The 18,431-nt window shown below is 47.3% G+C and overlaps 1 protein-coding gene across 5 annotated transcripts in view; it reads right to left on the reverse strand.

Moving 5' to 3' along the window:
• Positions 1–17,780, reverse strand: part of EDA (ectodysplasin A) — a 56,268-nt gene extending 38,488 nt beyond the window's left edge. For 3 of the 5 annotated variants that reach the window (XM_033137441.1, XM_033137439.1, XM_033137438.1), the window contains exon 1: positions 17,150–17,636. In XM_033137441.1, the coding sequence (XP_032993332.1) occupies positions 17,150–17,488 (339 nt within the window). In that variant the 5' untranslated portion in view covers positions 17,489–17,636. Of the gene's footprint in view, positions 1–17,149 lie in introns of all 5 variants that reach the window. The other 2 variants (XM_033137442.1, XM_033137440.1) reach the window with 2 other exon arrangements.
• Positions 17,781–18,431: the final 651 nt, after the last annotated feature.

Here is an 18,431-nt window from a genome sequence, read left to right on the forward strand (position 1 = left end):
CAGAACTGGACACAGGACTCCAGGCATTATCTGACCAAGGCAGAACAGAGTGGGAATTTTACTTCCCTTGATGCAACAACCCATTACTTCTGTTGATGCAGCCAAGAATAGCATTCACTTTTTCTGCTGCATCACACTGTTGGCTCATGTTAAGTTTGTGGTCTACTAAGAACCCAGATCCTTTTCTCATGTACTACTGGCAAGCCAGGTGTCCCCCAACTTATCTTTGTGCAGCTGGCATTTCCTGACTAAATGTAGAACCTGACATTTGTCGCTATTGAAATTCATTTTGTTAGTTTGGACCCAGTTCTCCAATTTGTTAAAGTCATATAGAATCCCTATTCTGTTTTCTGAGGCATTAGCTACCCCTCTTAGTTTGGTGTTATCTGCAATTTTGATGAGCATCTCCTCAATTTCTACATCCAAGTTGTTTATAATGTTGAACAATGACAGGTGCGGACAGTACGCCACGTGTTTCTTTTTTCCAGGATGTTGAGGAACCATTAATGACCATTTTCTGGGTAGAGCATAACCATTGTGGCTAGAAGCCATTGATAACCCTCTTTCTCTATAGATTTATCTAATCCAGAGGTTTTCAACCTTTTTGAGTCCACAGCTCCCTTGACCAACTACATTCTTTCACTATCCACTTTCACCATGCCATGCCTAATTTTATATCACATTGCTTCTTTCCCACGTTTTCTCAAAATTAAAAAGTTCTATAGGGTGCAACCTTTCTTCATAGGGGTGTTTTTCAATGGAACAACACCCCTATGAATAAAGGTTGCACCATATAGGACTTTTTAGTTTTGAGAAAAGGTGAGAGCCTTTTTCTGAACCTTTTCCAATATGCTTTTGGATCTGAGGCGACCAGAACTGCCCACAGTATATTTCAAGTGCAGTTGTGTCATAGATTTGTATAATGGGGCATTATGATACTGGCAGCTTTATTTTTAATTCCTTTCCTAATGAGGATTGAAGTGGCCTGTTGTGGACAGAGCAAACAGAATCTGTAGTCCACAACAACCTCATTCCTCTCCTCCCAGGGATTCTAGCAAACATGAGACCGGAGCAGGCTCCACAACTTTTATTTTTTAGTTTCTAGGCTTTCCATCATAGGAAGACGGTGAAGCCAGAAACATGATATTATCTACATTAGCCATTCCTTGTACCGCTTACTAAAGAGGATGGTATTTGCAAATCTGAGAAAAATCTTAGATAAACAATTTAAGGGATTAGAGGAATGAAGAAGAAGAAAACGATTCAGAGATGAAAAACAGCAAACCAAAAAGAAAAGCAACTTCACAGCCAAAGAACAAGTTGATGTGAATGGAATTCATTTAAGCAACAGCTTCTAATATTTTGCCCCTCGGATGCTCAAGCAACCCAGCTAAGATGAAATGTATAAAGTACATTCTATTCCCCCTTCCAGAAAAGAAGCCCAATTTTTCACATTCTATAGCAGTTGTAAACACCTCATAGAATAGAATCCTAGGATTTTAGTGTTGGAAGGGACACCAAGGATCATCTAGTCCAACCCCTTGCAATGCAGGTATCACAGCTTAAGAATGCATGACATACGTACATTCCTACCCCTGTTTAAAAAGTGCCAATGAAGGACAGTCCAAGATGCATGGTAGTTTCTTAAAGCTGAAATGCTGAATGCCCAAATGCAGGCAATTTCAACAAGAAAAGTGGAAGGCATCTAAAGAAACCAATATAGCTGCATAAGGAGATTAAAGATGAGCTGAGATTTAAGAAGGGCATGTATAAGAAATGTAAGAAGGCAGAAATCACCAAGAAGGAGTATACACAAGGAGCCAAAAGTTGTAGGGTGAATATTAGGCGGGCTAAAGCTCAGAATGAGCTCAGGCTTCTTGCAAGAGAGGTTATTTGGCAACGTTCAAGCAAGAGGAACAACAAGCAAGTAACAGGTCCTCCTGTGCATGGAGAAGAAAGAGAAATGCTATTGGATGACACAGAGAAGGTGGAACTGCTCAACCCTTACTTTGCTTCTGTCTTCACCCAAAAGGAAAGTAGTACCCAACCTAGTGATAACAGAATAAATGATGTAAGGAGGGAGCTGTAGCCAAAGATAGGAAAAGAGGTGAAAAGGAAACACCTAGCTACTTTAAATGAATTCAAATCTCCAGGCCCTGATGAGTTGCACCCAATGGTACTAAAGGAGTTTGCGGATATAATATCAGAGCCTCTGTCTATAATCTTTGATAATTCGTGGAGAATAGGTGAGGTCCCTGCAGACTGGAGGCAGGCAAATGTTGTCTCCATCTTCAGAAAGAGGGGGAAAGAAAACCCAGGTAACTGCCGACTGGTGAGGTTGACATTGATTTCAGAAAAGGCCCTAGAACAGGTAATTAAGCAGTTGGTCTGTGAGCTCTTAGAAAAGGATGCTGTGATTACTATGACACAGAATGGGTTTCCGAAAAGCAAGTCATGCCAGACATGTTTCCCTTTTTTGACAGCGTTGGTGGATCAGGAGAATGCTGTGGACATAGTGTATCTTTATTCCAGTAAGGTTTTTGATAAAAGTTCCCATGAGAAGCGGGTTCCTTATCATCCTGGGGAAAAATGACAAGTGGGGTGCCTTAAGGTTCTGTCCTGGGCCTGTTGTGGCTAAACGTCTTGTTCTTGATGATGATGATGAGGGTGATGGTGATGATAATGATTACTTTATTATTTATATGCCATTCATCTGACTGGGTTGTCTCAGTCACTCTGGGCAGGCTCCCAACAGAATATTAAAAACACAACAAAATCTCAAATATTAAAGCCTTCCCTGTACAGGGCTATCTTCAGATATCTTCTAAAAGTCATATTGTTGTTTGACATCTGATGGGAGGGCATTCCATGGAGAAGGCATGACCACCAAGAAGGCCTTCCACCTGGCTCCCTGTAACTTCACTTCTTGCAGTGAGGGAGGTGTAGCTCATCCTGCAGAAGTCACTAACATAATGTAGGGTGTTTTTCCAGCAGGATAGCAAGTACCGGTATTTCATAATATCAGAAGAACAGCCTGCAAGATCAGGTATGGGGAACTATCCAATCCAGTATCCTCTTCTCACAGTGACTGACCAGATGCCTATTAGGGAAAACCCACAAGCAGGATTCAAGGACAAGGGCAACTCTCTCCTCCTGTGGTTTCCAGCAATTGGTATTCAGAAGCATTGCTGCTTCTGACCATGGAGGAGCATAGCCACCATGGCTAATAGCCATCAATAACCTAGCCCTCCATGAATTTGTCCAGTCCTCTTTTAAAGCCATCCAGCACTGCCTCCTGCAGGAGAAAGTTCCATAGTTTAACTAAGTGCTGATGGTAATGAAACAGTTACTGAAAACGTTATCGGTTTCTGGTGCAGATACAGCATAAATGAGACCTATGACTCCTGGCTGGGTCCACAAGCCGCAGTTACATTTCATTTATCTTAAGCCCAAGTTAATTCTGCACATCGACTCTCACCATCAACATCTGTGTCGTGAGAGATGTCTCAATATGCTTTGAACTGTGCCGCGTCACCAGCCCTGGCAACCTTGGGGCGCTAATTTGAAGCAGTTCTTTAGGGATTTTTGCTTGCCATGTTTTGATATTTTTAGACTCCTCGCAGTCCTCCTGCAACTGAAGGAACAACGAGCCACGGATTGATTTACTGCTTGAAAGCTAGTTGCTCCCCCCCCTTAATAACAGATTTAACAAATTTGTTCCACCTGCTCAATTATGCACCCTCGGCCTTTCTTGTGGTTTCACTGGAGTTTTTTGCAGCCTAAACCTCAAAGGGGCCTGAGCTCAGCAAACTTTGCACCGTGCCTGCCACTCATAATGAGCCCCAATGGAACACTGCTTCAAATTACAGCTGAGGTTTCGCCTCTCGATTGATGCAAGCAGTCAGATTGCAAAGGCTGATAGGTGCGGCTGGCAAGTAGCGTTCAGTTCTGGAGAACATTCATAGAATTGTAGAGCTGGAAGGGACCCCCAGAGGTTCATCTAGCCCAACCCCATTGCAATGCAGGACTCACAGGTTTTTCATAGAATCATGTTTTTAGCAGGCACCAAAAAGAATAGAGTGAAGGCTCCTTGCTTGATGTCAAAGGCAGGAAGCTCCAAAGTGCAGATGCTGCCACACTAAATGACTGAGTCCTTACAAATGCAGAACAGGTATTATGTGGCACCTATAACAATGTAATTGCTGCTGGTTGAAGTGGTTGAGTGGGCCTATATGGTATAAGGCGATCTGGCAGGTACACTGGTCCCTTTAAAAGCACACGGTGGACTAGGGAGGAGCAAGGAGCCATCTTGCTGCAAGGGAAGGAGGTGGGCATTAAATTGTACACGAGACAGTTGCTGGAGTAAGCAGATGGGACTACAGCAGGCAACTGTAAGGATGGGCTCCTGGATAAGAATTAGCATGCGCTCCTGGTGTATGGTGCCCTCTGACCTGGTGGGCAGCTGGGAGGGAAAAGAGGGGGTAGACTGGGAGGAGAAGGTGTCGGAAGCTGAAGAAGTAACAGGGTTTAGTGAGCAGGAAGAGGCTGTGGCAGAAAGCAGTCCAGAGGCAGAGGAAGGAGAGAAGGGGAGACAGGAGACAGAGATGAAGCAGGCTGCTGGAGAAGCCAGGGAGTCTCCCCCTCCTGCTGCAACCTGGTCCCCTCCCTGCTGTTCTCCCAGAACATGCAGATAAATGAAGAGGGTGGAGCAACAAGAGGCAAGAAGACAAAGTCTTGGGTTGTTGTGGGAGGAGCCTTAGACCTCTGGGGACCTTCAGTCCTCAACTGCCTCATCGAGGCAAGACCTACTGGGAAGAGTTGCTGCGATCACTAGGCCTGCACTAATTTATTTGAATTAAGAGTAAGAGTTAACTTCACTGACACCAGGTATTTTATTACTGACCTACTCTTGACTATGGCTCATGACAGCCAATTAGTAATGTAATGAAGAAATACAGAAAGAGGTTCACCATAACCATCAGAAACACACTTTCCCCTCCACCTAGTTTGTGGTGTTAGGTCATCCATCAGGGTGGCCAAGCCCATCTCCTTCTCATAACCTGAATGGACCACAGGACAGAGGCAGCAAAACCCTGGAACTGAGATGTGACCCAAAACTACTGAATGGGGAGGGGGGAATTCTACTCTGTCAAGTCCTGCACAAATGTGCCTCACTAAAAGTTTAGTTTGCAATTCCTGCATGACAGGGGATTGGACAGGGTGGCCCTTGAGGTCCCTTCTAGCTCTACAATTCTATGATTTATTGGAAGTTTTTAAACTTAGGTTGGATGACTACCTGTCAGGGAATCTTAGGCTGTGATTCCTGCATTGCAGGGGGTTGGACTAGATGAACCTTGTGGGTCCTTTCCAACCAACCCTACAATTCTATGCCTGTATGAGCATTATGTCAGTTCTGAGCAAGTTGCCATCGGCACCAGATAAATACTCTTTTGTAATGGGGATGAAACAAGGCTCCTTGAGTCACTTGTTATGGAAAAACATGCACTGGTGTTTGACAGGTTTAGCTCAGATATTTTTTTCCTGAAAGAATAGTTTAGACTCTCCTTGGAAATACTAATAGCTGGCAAGCTCTCAGCAGAGCCCCTTGAGTTGGAGACACTGTTGATTCCAGAATTCATCTCCTGGATTAGATCCATGAAGCCCAAAGGCAGGAGAGTTTGCCAAAAATCAGAATAACTTTTATATGTTTAGTAACTCAGTATGTGTTGCCTCTACAGCACTTTCTGTTGGAAGAATTGTGTTGCATTTTGCACACAAACTAGGACTGCACCAATCTTGCAAGGTGGGTCATTATTGTGCCCTTTGGGTTATGTCTCGAGGGGCTGTCAAAGCAAAGGTCCAGGGAGAAGAGGGACCGTTGCCCAGGTCTGGTTCATTCAATTCTTAGAAACAGTTTTCGGGTATCTCAAGCACATTTGCCATAATTAATAAACTACCAATATTCCCTGTGATTATCATTTATGGTGGGAATGTAAGTAGGTGTAAGATTTGGATGGGATTTAATTTTGACAGAAATGATAAATAATACTATAGAAACCATTGTTTCTGGGTCCAAAATCAATGCTACTGAATATGTTTTATGTCAAAAGAATCGGTTGTATATTTAATCTTGAGAGCACAAGTAGTCATTGCAACTCAATGGAAAACATTGCAAAACCTTACGCTGGATGCTTGGTACCACTCACTCTGAAATAAAGTGTAGTGGAGAAAATTACATATAATTTGATATTTTGACAAGAACTAGAACCTCCAGAGACTTAGGGGAAAGCTGAGGACATAGCGTATCCTGATTTCAGCACAGCTTTTGACAAAGTTCCCCGTGACATTCTTGCAGAGAAGCTGGTAACTGTTAGGTGGATTTGTAACTGGTTAACTGACCAAACCCAAAGAGTGCTTACTAATGGTTCCTCATTCTGGAGAAAAGTCCCAAGTAGGGAGTTGCAGGGTTCTGTCCTGGGCCCGTTGTTGTTCAACATCGTCTTTATGATGTGTGCAGACTAGGGTAACCAAAATGATAAAGGAAACAAAGCCTGTTTTTATCTTATGCTGGTCTGTCGTAACAGAGAATGAGGATGTGTACCCCTTACTTCTAGAGTTGCCCTATTGCCTATTTAGCATGCTCTACTTATGTATGGAGGTGCTTTTACCTTATGCCAGCCTATGACCATAATACAGATTCTTCTTTTTCAAGCCTTAGGAGGAACAGTGGAGGGATTTGGGTATGCTTAGCCTGGATAAGAGGACTCTGAGAGAAGATATTATTCCTAAAGGGCTTTCAAATTGAAGACAGAGCAAGCTTGTTTTGTCCTGCTCCAGAAGGTAGGACCTGAAACAATGGCTTCCAGTTACAAGAAAGGAGATTCTGACTAAACGTCAGGAAGAGCTTTCTGATGGTAAGAACTGTGGAACAAACTCAGAAGATGGTACACTATCCCTCCTTGAAGGTTTTTAAGCATAGGTTGGATGGCTACCTGCCACATATGATCTAGCGGAGATTTCTGCATTGCAGAGGGTTGGACTAGACAACCCTCAGGGCTACTTCAACTCTTCTATGGAACTCGTGATCAAAGGAGGCAGTGATGGCAGCCAACCAAGATGGCTTTAAAAGAGAAATAGACAAATTCATGGCAGGCTATCCATGGCTACCAGCTTTTACAGTTGGAGGTAGCAGTGCTTCTGAATACTGTACCAGTTACAGAGAACCACAGGAGGGCAAAGAGCTGCTCTTGTGCTCAAATCCTGCCTGTGGGTTTCCATCTGAGGCATCTGGTTGGCCACTGTGAGAACAGGATGGTGTAGACGGTCCATTGGCCTGATCCAGCAGGCACATCTTATGTTATATACTCCTCCAGTCCCATCATTGGATAAGTGCCTTTCACCTGTGGTGGCTGGCAAGACAGTGCCAGCCACACCTGGATCAGGAGAGTGTGGATGCAGTGGTCCAGCTACTGGAGACTATGAAGCCGGGAATTATTCCCTTCCGCTTTGCCTGGAATGCTGCAGACTGATACTGTCAACAGAGCATACCCTCTGCGCTGAGGCCTGACTGGCTGTGATGATGATGATGATGATGATGATTTCATACAATTTATAGTGCTTCCAAGTCCCATCCCAGAAAGGTGGCCCAGTAGGATACCATGGTTGTTGGTATTGAAAGTTACCAAGAGGTCCAGCAGAACCAACAGGGACACACTTCCCATGTACAGTTCTCAAGATGACCAAAACCATCTCTGTCCCATAACCAGGTCTGAAACCAAATTGAAATGGATCTATTCTAGATAATCCGTCTCCTCCAGAAACCCCCCGAGTTGGGATGATATGCTCCAGTAAGTTGCCCACAAGTGGGATATCAGAGACTGGCCAGTATGTATCCAATGCAGTGGGATTCAGGGAGGGCTTTTTCAATAGATGTCTTATAGCTGCCTGCTTTAGGAAAACTGCAACCTTGCCTAGTTGTAAGGAGGCTGTGACCACTCCCCTCACCCACTTTTGATGAGCCAAGAAAGGCAAGGTGCTGACCCAGGTGTGTTTGCTCTCACACTTCCAGGATCCTGCCCACATCCACAAATCGAAAAGTATCTATTAACACTCGTCAAGCAGGGGCAAAGGTTACATGCATATCTACTCTAGCATCCAAGTCAGAACAATCTTCTCAGTGAACTGCAGAGCAAATTGTTCACAGCGAGCCATCGAGTGGTCTAAATTCTCCTCATGTAGACCAGAGTATAAAATACCCCTGACCATCCAAAACAGTTTTACTGGATGGCTCCTCACTGATGCAATGGTGGCAGAGAAAAAGATTTATTTGCTGCCACAATGCCATACAAAATGGGCCTTCAAATCACATGTGTTTGTTCGGACTCATTCAGAGTTCCCGCCAAAATCACTAGTCCCCATCTCACATACTACATGATCACCAGCTCCCTAGAGAACCATGGACCCGGTTGCCACCCAGGTCATTTCTCCATCCTAAAGGTCTACCAGAGCTTGAAATAGGGTGAGCATATGTCCGGATTTCCCCCAGATACGTCCTCTTTTTAAGTTTTAAAATTTCTGCCCAGGTGGATTTTAAAAATAATGCAAAATGCCCAGATTTTTTCCCTGCTGCCTAAGTACATCTGATCTATGCTCTCCATGAGGCCGCTGACGGCGGTGATTGCTCTGGGACTAAGAAGGGGCATGCAGCGTCCATTGGCAGTGCTGCTGCTGCTTTGGAGAGCTCTGCAGCTTTATCATAGGCAGGTGCTGAAGTTGCAGGGGAAACTCTGGCAGCCGAGGCAGCGGCTTGCAAGCAGCAGCAGAGTAGAGAGCAAGCAAGCAAGCATGGTGGGATGGGGCTTTCAAAATCGAGCGTGAGACACCCAAGTGAGTAAGCTGAAGTGAGTAAGTCTTATACTAACCTCGCTGCACCTAATGCGGCACACGGGTGCGAAAAGCACCCCTGCAGTTACAACAGTGATCGGATTGTGAACGTTTAATCAGCAATTTCCCCACGCTGCTTCCTTTCCCCAAATATTCTTGCCTTTAAAATGGTGTGGTGGTTGGCTGGAAGACTAAGGTGGAGAGGCTTAGTCGAAAGTCGGCAGGAAAGCCCGACATATTTGGAGTGTGTGGCAGGGTGTGTGTACCAAAACAAAGCTATACCTTTCAAATCGGCTGAAGAGGATTAAAAATGTAGGTTGGCTGTTGTTGGTTAAACCTGTCTAATGTTTATTTGTCTTGGGGGGGGGGCGAGAATGGAAGGCAGCCGGGAGACAGTGGGGGGCCTGAGGAGAGCATGGTGTATGCAAATAGGCGGAAAGGTAAGGCCCCAAATGCCTGCCGTGCCCAGGTGGTGCATCATGCAGCAGTGCGGTGAGAGGGGAGGGAGGTGGTGCGTTTCAGAAGAGTCCTTGCCCCGCTCTAGGCCCCAGTGCAAATGTGCCTTTGTTTTTAATCACGACTCTTGCCAAATTTTGCTTTCATTTCCGAAAAAAATCACTTTTTCTCCCCCCCCCAACCCAGCCAAATGTGGCATGTGAGACAAGTCTGCCACTCGCCCTCTCCTGCAGCGGCTCTGGATCTCCTTGGCTCTGTTCGCCTCAAGTGCCTCTCTCCTTGCACAGTGGCTTAATGGCAGGCACACCCCTGTTCCCCCCCCCATCTGCACTTGCAACCTGACAACCGCCTGTAAACATGGGGATCGGAAACTGTGTCCCACCAATGTCAGCTTGCCCCCTCTGCCCTGCCTGCCCTTCTCTTCTGTTCGCCAGCCCCCTACCCCTCACCCCACAAGCACACGCTCATGTATTTCTTTTGCTACCTGCTAGCCGGAGGGGGAAGAGGTCTCAATCTCATCGGAAGAATGGTTAAGCTTGAGTTTTATGAGCAAAATGTTTACCGTTTTAAGGCACATTTAATGTGCACATCCCCCTTAATGAGCTTTCGGCTTTAAAAATATTTGTCATGTAATTTGTTTGTAATGCTTTTTTCTGTTTCTGGGAACTGATTAAAACCTGCCTGAACATTATTTTTTTATAGGCAGACTTAACATATTAATGGCTGCCACTGAACTGAGTGGGCTATATTAGTGATTCTTAACCACTGCACTGAGGCGGTGCTTGTTCTGCAGGCTGATTGGCCTGGCAGGGGTTATTAATATGTTGAGAGCTAATTCCCCAGTAAAAGGTAAAGCTAAAGTGACCAAGGAGTGCGGTGCTCATCTCACTTTAGGCCAAGGGAGCCAGTGTGTGTCCACAGACAGCTTTCCAGGTCATGTGGCCAGCATGACTAAACTGCTTCTGGCGCAACAGGCCATCGTGATGTGTGCCAGAGCGTGTGGTCATAAGGCAAATGTGTCCTCTTTTTTTGCTTGTCAAAATATGGCAACCCTACTTAAAAAAAAATTGCCTGCCAAGGAAATAGGAAACTCCCCAAGAGCCACTATCGTAGTCGGTCCCTGACCACTGCAGAGGTTCTGAGTTCCAGTGAGTCTAAACCCCACCAGGTAGTGATTTGACCATGACAATGGAACTATAGAAAGTTCCTCCACTCTTAAGGTCACCATCAACCAATCCAGGACAGAAGACCAAATCCAGACTGTGCCCTGCAGCATGGACCGGGCCAGAAATTATTTGGGACAGACCCATGGTTGCCATGGCAGACATGAAGTCCTGAGCCACTCCTGACACACCCAGTTATGTAAAGCAGACATGCACGTTAATATAAATTTTAAAATAATGTATATTTTAAACTGCTGGTTTTATTCACATTTTGATTTTTTTTAGGACTACTTGTGTTTAACTTCTTTTTTATTGATTATTTTAATGTATGTTTTGCATAAACTGCTTAGAGCTTTTTACAATTAGGTAGTGTACAAATTCTGAAAAGATGCACGGGGTGCTCTGCTCTCTGAAAAGATGCAAGAAGTGCTCTGGAAGAACTGTTTACAGATTTACTGTCAGTTTTAATAGACATGATATATGCAACTTAGCCTGTGGGTATTTCTTACAAAACTTGGCAATGGTCCATATACTATAAGCAAACAGAGGAATACACCAGGGGAAGCTCTTAAGTGGCAAATTGGATGGGTTTTATCCTTTTGCTTATGAAGGTGCTTAAGAACATTATATCCCTGCATGATAAACCCACAAGTTCTTATTAGCTTGAAATTTGCTTGGCGTTTATTTATTTATTTGCATTTCTATCCCATCCTTTCCTCTCCAAAGAGCTCAAGGTGGCATCCAGGGTTCTCTCTTCCTCCTCATTTGATCCCCACAACAACCATGCTGTGAGGGGTGTTAGAAACTCAGATATAGAAGCTACCTGTAGGTGCTAAATGGCTCGTTAAACCATGGTTGCAGTCGCCAAAACGGAATGTCTAGTTCAGGGACATCCAACTCCCAATAGACTGTGATCTACTCACAGTATAAGAAAACTGGCAGTGATCTACCCATTATCATAAAAAGACTGGCAGTCAACTACCCAATGTTGTGGAGCTTTTGTTAGGAAGCCAAAGTTGTGGAGCTTGAGCTTTCTTTAGGAAGCCAAAGTTGGTTTTTGTTTTTGTGCTTCTTTGTAAGGAGATCGCTGAGGGGCCAGAGGTCAACCAGGATCTACCAGGAACACCCCACGATCTACCAGTAGATCACGATCTACTTGTTGGACATGCCTGGTCTAGTTGATCGCTTCATACGTAGGTGAGGAAACACACAATTATATGATGTTTTACAATTCATAATTAATAATGTTTACTTTGACTTAAAACATATAATCATTGCTGGCACTTATTATTTCCAGACGCTACATTTGAAAAACATAGAACCACTTGGTTCTTTACTAACTAACATGAACTCACACATTAGATAAGGAACCAAACACCACATAATTCTGATAATTTAGAATTTTGATGCATTGCTATAGAATGTTGATATATTTGTATGCATTATTGATATTCCCAGCTGACGAAGGCGTTCATACTGAAACAGGGCTCTGTCCTGGGTTCTTTCTTTGAATCTACTCTCGACTTCGGCTCCACATACAAAACGACTTTTTGAATACTTTTGGATACGGACTTATACATCATTTGTTGTTGAGTCAAACCTCTTATGTTCTACATTGTAACGAATTATACGTATGTGACTTTAAAGCTGTTTTTCTGTTAGAATTTACAAGCCTGTAACTCTTACCAGAATATATACCTTTATTTGACTGCAACTCATGAGTAGGATTTATTCCTAGTATTGAAATTTCTGGCCAGAGTTCTTGGTGTGTGTGTGTTTTTTAGTTGCCATTTGTAGGCATTACAGCTCTACGGTCTTATCCCCCCCCCCCCCCGAATAATGACTGTGATTGATTCTCAGTTAAATATCTGGCTAGTTCAGAAGAGCTAGGTGAAGAGCTTTGAAAACTTAAACAAGAAAAGTCTTCTGAAACAGGGATAGTCCACATATACTTTGGCCTATTCTGGACTCTTTTTTTCTTAATGGTGACTGCTCCTGTTCAGGCTGCACAGAAAAAGCCATTTGGTTCCAGAAATTCATTCTGATTGTGCAGATGAAATATAACTGATAAGCGTTCTACAGGATGGGGTATTAGTGTGTGAAAACAGTGAAGATCCAATGATTCCCAGAGGGTGAAGATGTCAGGCGCCATCCTGGCACCCAGGCAACTTCGTGTGGTCGCAAATGGTTGAAAGCCAGGTGCAAAATGCGCCTGGCGAATTTCAAACACTGGCTGTGAGGCAGGTTAGGCTTAGAGGCAGTGACTACCCCCAAGCTCACCTTAGTAGGCTTCATAGTTGAGCCTAACCTACCTCACAGGGTTGTTTTGAGGATTGGATGGGGAGGGGAGAATAATGCTCCCTACCTTGAGCTCCTTTGAGGAAAAAAGATGGCATGTAAATGCAAATAAATAAAATAAAGATAATGGATTATGAGTGGAAGCCAGGGGAACACAGACACAGGGAGCTTCAGTTTCCAAAATAAAGCAGTGCTTATATATCCACTGTCTACTTGCAGAGTGATATGCAGAATGCAAACTTATTTCATGGATCAGGGCAGGCCCAGGAGAATTTGTCAAGGGCCGGTCAGCCTTGCCATGAGACTCCTTGTCATTTCAGCTTCTACAGGAATTGCTGTGCTTATGTCAAATCATGAACAAGGGGAAAGAGCTGTGGTTCCCAACATGCCCCACAGGGGGCAATCTGATTTTTAAGGGGGGCAATTCAAGAATGAGTTATTAACAGTGAATGACCTTTTAGGCTTCCTCCACGTGAATAGGAGTTCATTTTTTGAATAATAATTATATGTCACAGGGGGAAGACATCAGGATTTTAGTGATGCTTACGTGGGGCATGGTCAAAAAAAGTTGGGAACCACTGGGTTAGAGCTAGTGTGGCGTGGTGGTTAGAGTGTTGGACAAGAACCTGGGAAAGACCAGAGTTCAGATCTGCACCCAACCATGAAACTCACTGGGAGTAACCTTGGGGGCCAGTCAATGACTCTCTCAGCGTGACCTACCTCACAAAGTTGTTGTGGAGATTAAATGAGATGGGGGATAACCATATTTGCCACCTTGAGCCTCTTGGAGAAAAAGTCAGGATATAAATGCAACAAATAAATCATGCCATTAAAAAACATAGCTTCTTGATATTCCAGAGCAGTGGTTTTCAACCAGTGTGTCATAGCACCCTTGGGTTCCTTGAATAATGCTCAGGGGTGCCATGGGCAACACTGGCCTCTGTCCCTCTTTCCTCCCCTCCCTCCTCTGATGCCCTCTTGCACCTCTGCCTCCCAAAGGCTTGTGTGGCGGTTTGCTGCCGCAGCCCTGGCTATAAGCTCCACAGGTGAATGGTGCCTCTGGGGCTGGCCAAGTGGTGCTGGCTGCCAGGAGTTGAGGCTGCCTCGGAGTAAACAAGTGAGTGGGTGGGTGGGTGAGGGAGCCCAGCCAACCAGTCTGTCAGCCCTGGCTATTGGGAATGGGCGGACAAGTGGGAGGCTGGGCAGGCAGGCAAGCAAGCAGCACACTGGCTTTTCTTGTGCTGGCTGTATGCAATGCCTGCCTAAGAGCTGAGTGTCCAGCATTGAAGGGGAGTCCTTCCAACATGCAGGCCCGACAGCGCCCACTGTTGCCTCCCAAGGTGACTAAGGTGCAAGTCTCACGCTCACCTTTGGCCAGTCTCTGTCAGGCCGCTAAGTCTGGGGGCATCCTCTTTCCAGGCCCCTATGGGGCGACATAAGGATGCACATCTTTTTTGCGGGGTGGGGGTGCTACCCAGAGGACTCCCAATGAGAGAGGAGAGGAGGCTGAGGGAATGCTCCACAAGGGAGGGTGTTTTAAAGGGTGTGGGGCTGCCCGCTCTACAGGCAAGGGGCGCCCGGCACCCAAGGGGGGAGGACCTTCCACCATCCAGGCCTGGTGGCACCCAAGGTGAGGTGCAGGCCTCATGTTCACCTTTGGCCAGTCTCTGTTGGGCTGCTAAGGCTGGAGGCATCCTCTTCCCAGCCCCTGGGGGACACCGTGAGACCTCTCTTTGGGGCAGGGGGGCAGCTCAGAGATCAGGGGGCAGCGAGGACTCCCAAGGAGAGGGGGCTGAGGGAACACGCCACAAGGGAGGGTGTTCGAAAAAGGGTGAGAGGCTGCCAGCTCTGCAGGCAAGGGGTGAAATAAATGGGCTTCTGAGCCCCATAGGGGAGCCACAGAAACAATGCAGTTGGTCAAGGGAGCCACGAACTCAAAAAGGTTGAAAACTTTTGTTTCAAAGCATCAATCTTCAGCTGGGAGGTTAGGAGACACTTGCAGTTTGTGGCCTGATGCAAGGTGGTTCGCAACAGGAGCCCTACCACCTTGCGGACATAGAGTAAAAAAGGAGGTCTAGAAATCGATCCCCAAATGCATGTTTGGATTAAAAGTGGGCCCTGGTTTTGAAAAGGTTGAAGATACTGCCAAATGACTGTATAAAACTCTGCTGACCATAGTGGTACAGTAAATTCGTTCACCCATTTTTAAAAGATGGGTAGCTCTTTTTAAGTATCAAAGCATACCTACAGTTACAGTTTATTACAACAAACAAAGGAGCCCCCTTCAGATCTAGGCTAAAACATGTTACTTTAAATGGGGGGGGGAGAGATTAGATAGATAATATAAGAACATTCAAAGAATCTGGCTGTTTGATCAGGCCAGTGGCCCATCTAATCCAGCATCCTGTTCTCACAGTGGCAAAATGTCATAAGAACCTAGGGATCTAAATAAACTGCCTCTGAGCCTGAAGTTTCCATAAAAGCATTAGCAGAGCCCTCCTGGATGAGGCCAAAGGGGTCCCATCTGGTCCAGCATCCTGTTTTCATAGTGTCCAAACAGACACCTCAATGGGAAATCCACAAGCAGGATTCCAGCACAAGAACAATAATTTTAAAAATAAGTGTTAGATGGGGCTGCTTGTCCTGAAATGCAACAACTTCTCCAGATCAGATCAGAAGAAATCAGAGCAACAGCCTGAAAGAACAGCAGCTGCCCATAATTATTCATTTGGTCTTTACCAGGAACCCAAAGTTACTGCTCACATTTGGGCAGACTTAAGGCATTTTTAAAGAACAACAAAAAGTTCATGGAGTATAGAAGAAAGAAACTGACCCGGTTAGTTCATTTGGGCATAGAGAACAGGGTCCTCCTCAAAAGCTGAAAATAGGCATCTATTTCATGGCCAGTGTTTGCCAAGCACACAATTAATTAGCACAGCCTGGAAGTTGGTGGTGTTTTGCAACTGGAAACCATAAATTGCAATGTCTCATATTGGTATAATTATTGGGGGTGGTGTGGAGAGAATGCCTCACCACCACCAACACCACAATGGTTCATTCATATGGGTGACACTATTACTTGTAGAACCATAGAATTGTAGAGCTGGAAGTGAACTAATCTAATCCAATCCCCTACAGTGCAGGAATCTCAACTGAAGCATCCATGACCTATGTCCTATGACCATCTGACCTCTGCTTAAAAACCTCCAGCAAAAGAGAGTCTGCCAACTTCTTCAGAGGGGGAATAGTTCCACTATTGATGGTTGTTACCATCAGATGGCAAGGGTGCTAATTTGAATAAAATCTGGGGGACAGGTAAGCCCCGTCCCACATAATCCATCACATCATTTGAATGGCAATGCCCTACAGCTTGTGGGGAGAAGTCTAGACCCCTCAAATATTTTATGGGGGGAGCAAATTGACCCTGGCCCCTAGGAGTTGGCTCCTTTGTCAGAAAGTAGTGTTTAGTTGGAATTTCCTTTCTTGTAATCTCAATGTAATGAATCACAGACTCTCACTTGCTTATGTGCTAAACCAGGGGTCCCCAAACTAAGCCCGGGGGGTCGGATGCGGCCCAATCGCCTTCTCAATCCGGCCCGCGGACGGTCCGGGAATCAGCGTGTTTTTACATGAGTAGAATGTGTCCTTTTATTTAAAATGCATCTCTGGGTTATTTGTGGGGCCTGCCTGGTGTTTTTACATGAGTAGAATGTGTGCTTTTATTTAAAATGCATCTCTGGGTTATTTGTGGGGCATAGGAATTCGTTCATATTTTTTTTTCAAAATATAGTCCTACCCCCCACAAGGTGTGAGGGACAGTGGACCGGCCCCCTGCTGAAAAAGTTTGCTGACCCCTGTGCTAAACTCAGTAAACGAGCGCTCTCCTCGGGAGAAGGTGGCATCGTCTCCTCCTTCACTGGAAGCTTTTAAACAGAGATCGGACAGCGTCTGTCCGGGATCTTTTAGTTGTGATTCCTGCATTGCAAGGGTGCTGGACTAGATGATCCCGAGGGGCTCCCTGCAACTCCACAAAAGTTACTGCCTGCTCTACGAAGCCGCAGCCCCGCCATCGCCGCCGCCACAAGGCGGGCTGCCAAACCACGATCTCCCTGAGGGTTGTTGGGGCCAACAGGGGCCTCCCGCTTCCCCATCCCTCTTCAGCTCTGGACCTGCGACCCTCCCGCCCTCGGACTCCAACTCCCGTCAGTCCCCGCCGTGGCGGCCAGGGACCAGGGACGCTGGGAGCTGGAGTCCGGCAGCCCCTTTGCAGCGGGCGAGAGCGCGCCGCAGGGCCCCTGTGCAACCCCTCCAGCGCCACCTGCGCCCCACCAACCAACCGCCGGACCCACCTGCTGCTGCTGCTGCCGCTGCCTGCCGGACTCTTGGGCGAAGCGCTGCTTGGGCCGGCCGGGACCGGAGACCTCGCCCGCCGCCCCCTCCTCGTCGTCTGCGGTCCGCGCAGCGCTGCTCTGCCTTGGCGGCCAGGCGGCCTCCGCCTCCCGGCGGCGCAGCTCGGAGCGCAGCTCAAGATAGCAGCCGAGCGTGAGGAGGTGCAGCGCCAGCGAGAGCGCGAAGAAGCCCGACAGCGCCCGTCCCACGCCCCTCCGGGCCCCGCCGCAGGAGCCGCAGCCGCTCCCGCCGCCACCTCGGCCTCCTCCTCCTCCTCCGGCTTGCGGCTCCGAGCCCATGGCGCCGGCCCCTGGGGGCGCTACTGCGGCCTGCCCATCTCGGCTGCGGCCCTCCTGCTCCTCCGTGGCTGGGTGCCTGGCTGAGCGGCCGGCAGGGGCTGAGCGCGGCTGTCTCCGCCTCCCTCGACGGCCGCTCGGGGCGTCCGGGCTCCAGAGGCGGGGGCGGGGGCGGAGCCGGTAGGTGGAGCCTCCTCTGCGCCGGAGGGGGGCCCGAGGGGCCGCTTTGTGAGGGGCCCAGGGGCCGCAGCTCCCGCTGGGCTCCCCTTCGCCGGAGCCTTCTGAGCGGGCAGTCTGCTGGAGGCGATGCAGCCAGATGGCCCTGCCTACTGCTGCCTACACGGGCTGGCGGCAGCGGCGCTCCGGGTTTCCAGGCGAGAGGACTCCTCTAGCCCTTGCCTGCAGCTGCCTTCGCGTACTGAGCCCTAATGAAACCTCCTTACGAGGCGGCTGCTCAGCCTCAAGGGCCGCCCCCTCAGCGGTTGGAGGGCTGCCGCCAGACCGCCCCCGAGCTGGAGTCTGCCTGCGCCAGCATCATGCGGGGGCCCGCGACCCCCTTCGCTCCCGCACCTCTTGCTGCCAGGCGTGCGGGAAGTTGCGATGACGGGGTGAACCCAGGCGCCTTTTGAGGGATGGCAGCGCCTCCTTGGGGCTCATCCCCTCCTCCCTCTGATCCGATGCCCTCTTCAGGAGTGAGACAGAGACGAACTCTTCCAACAATGGGAGAGCAGAATAGAATCATCTCCTCGGGCAGAATAAGAGCGGAGGTGCAGCCTCTCCCGTTTTTCCGGCTTAGGAACATAAGTAGAGCCTGCTGGATCAGGCCAAAGGGGACCGGCTAGTCCAGCATCCTTGTCCTCCCAGTGCCCTTTATGGAAAACTAGCAAGCATAATTCGGGCACGTGAGCACTTTCCCCTCCTCCTGCAGTTTCCAGCAATTGGGATT

The sequence above is a fragment of the Lacerta agilis genome, chromosome Z, assembly GCF_009819535.1.
Source record: "Lacerta agilis isolate rLacAgi1 chromosome Z, rLacAgi1.pri, whole genome shotgun sequence".
Classification (NCBI taxonomy): Eukaryota; Metazoa; Chordata; class Lepidosauria; order Squamata; family Lacertidae; genus Lacerta; species Lacerta agilis.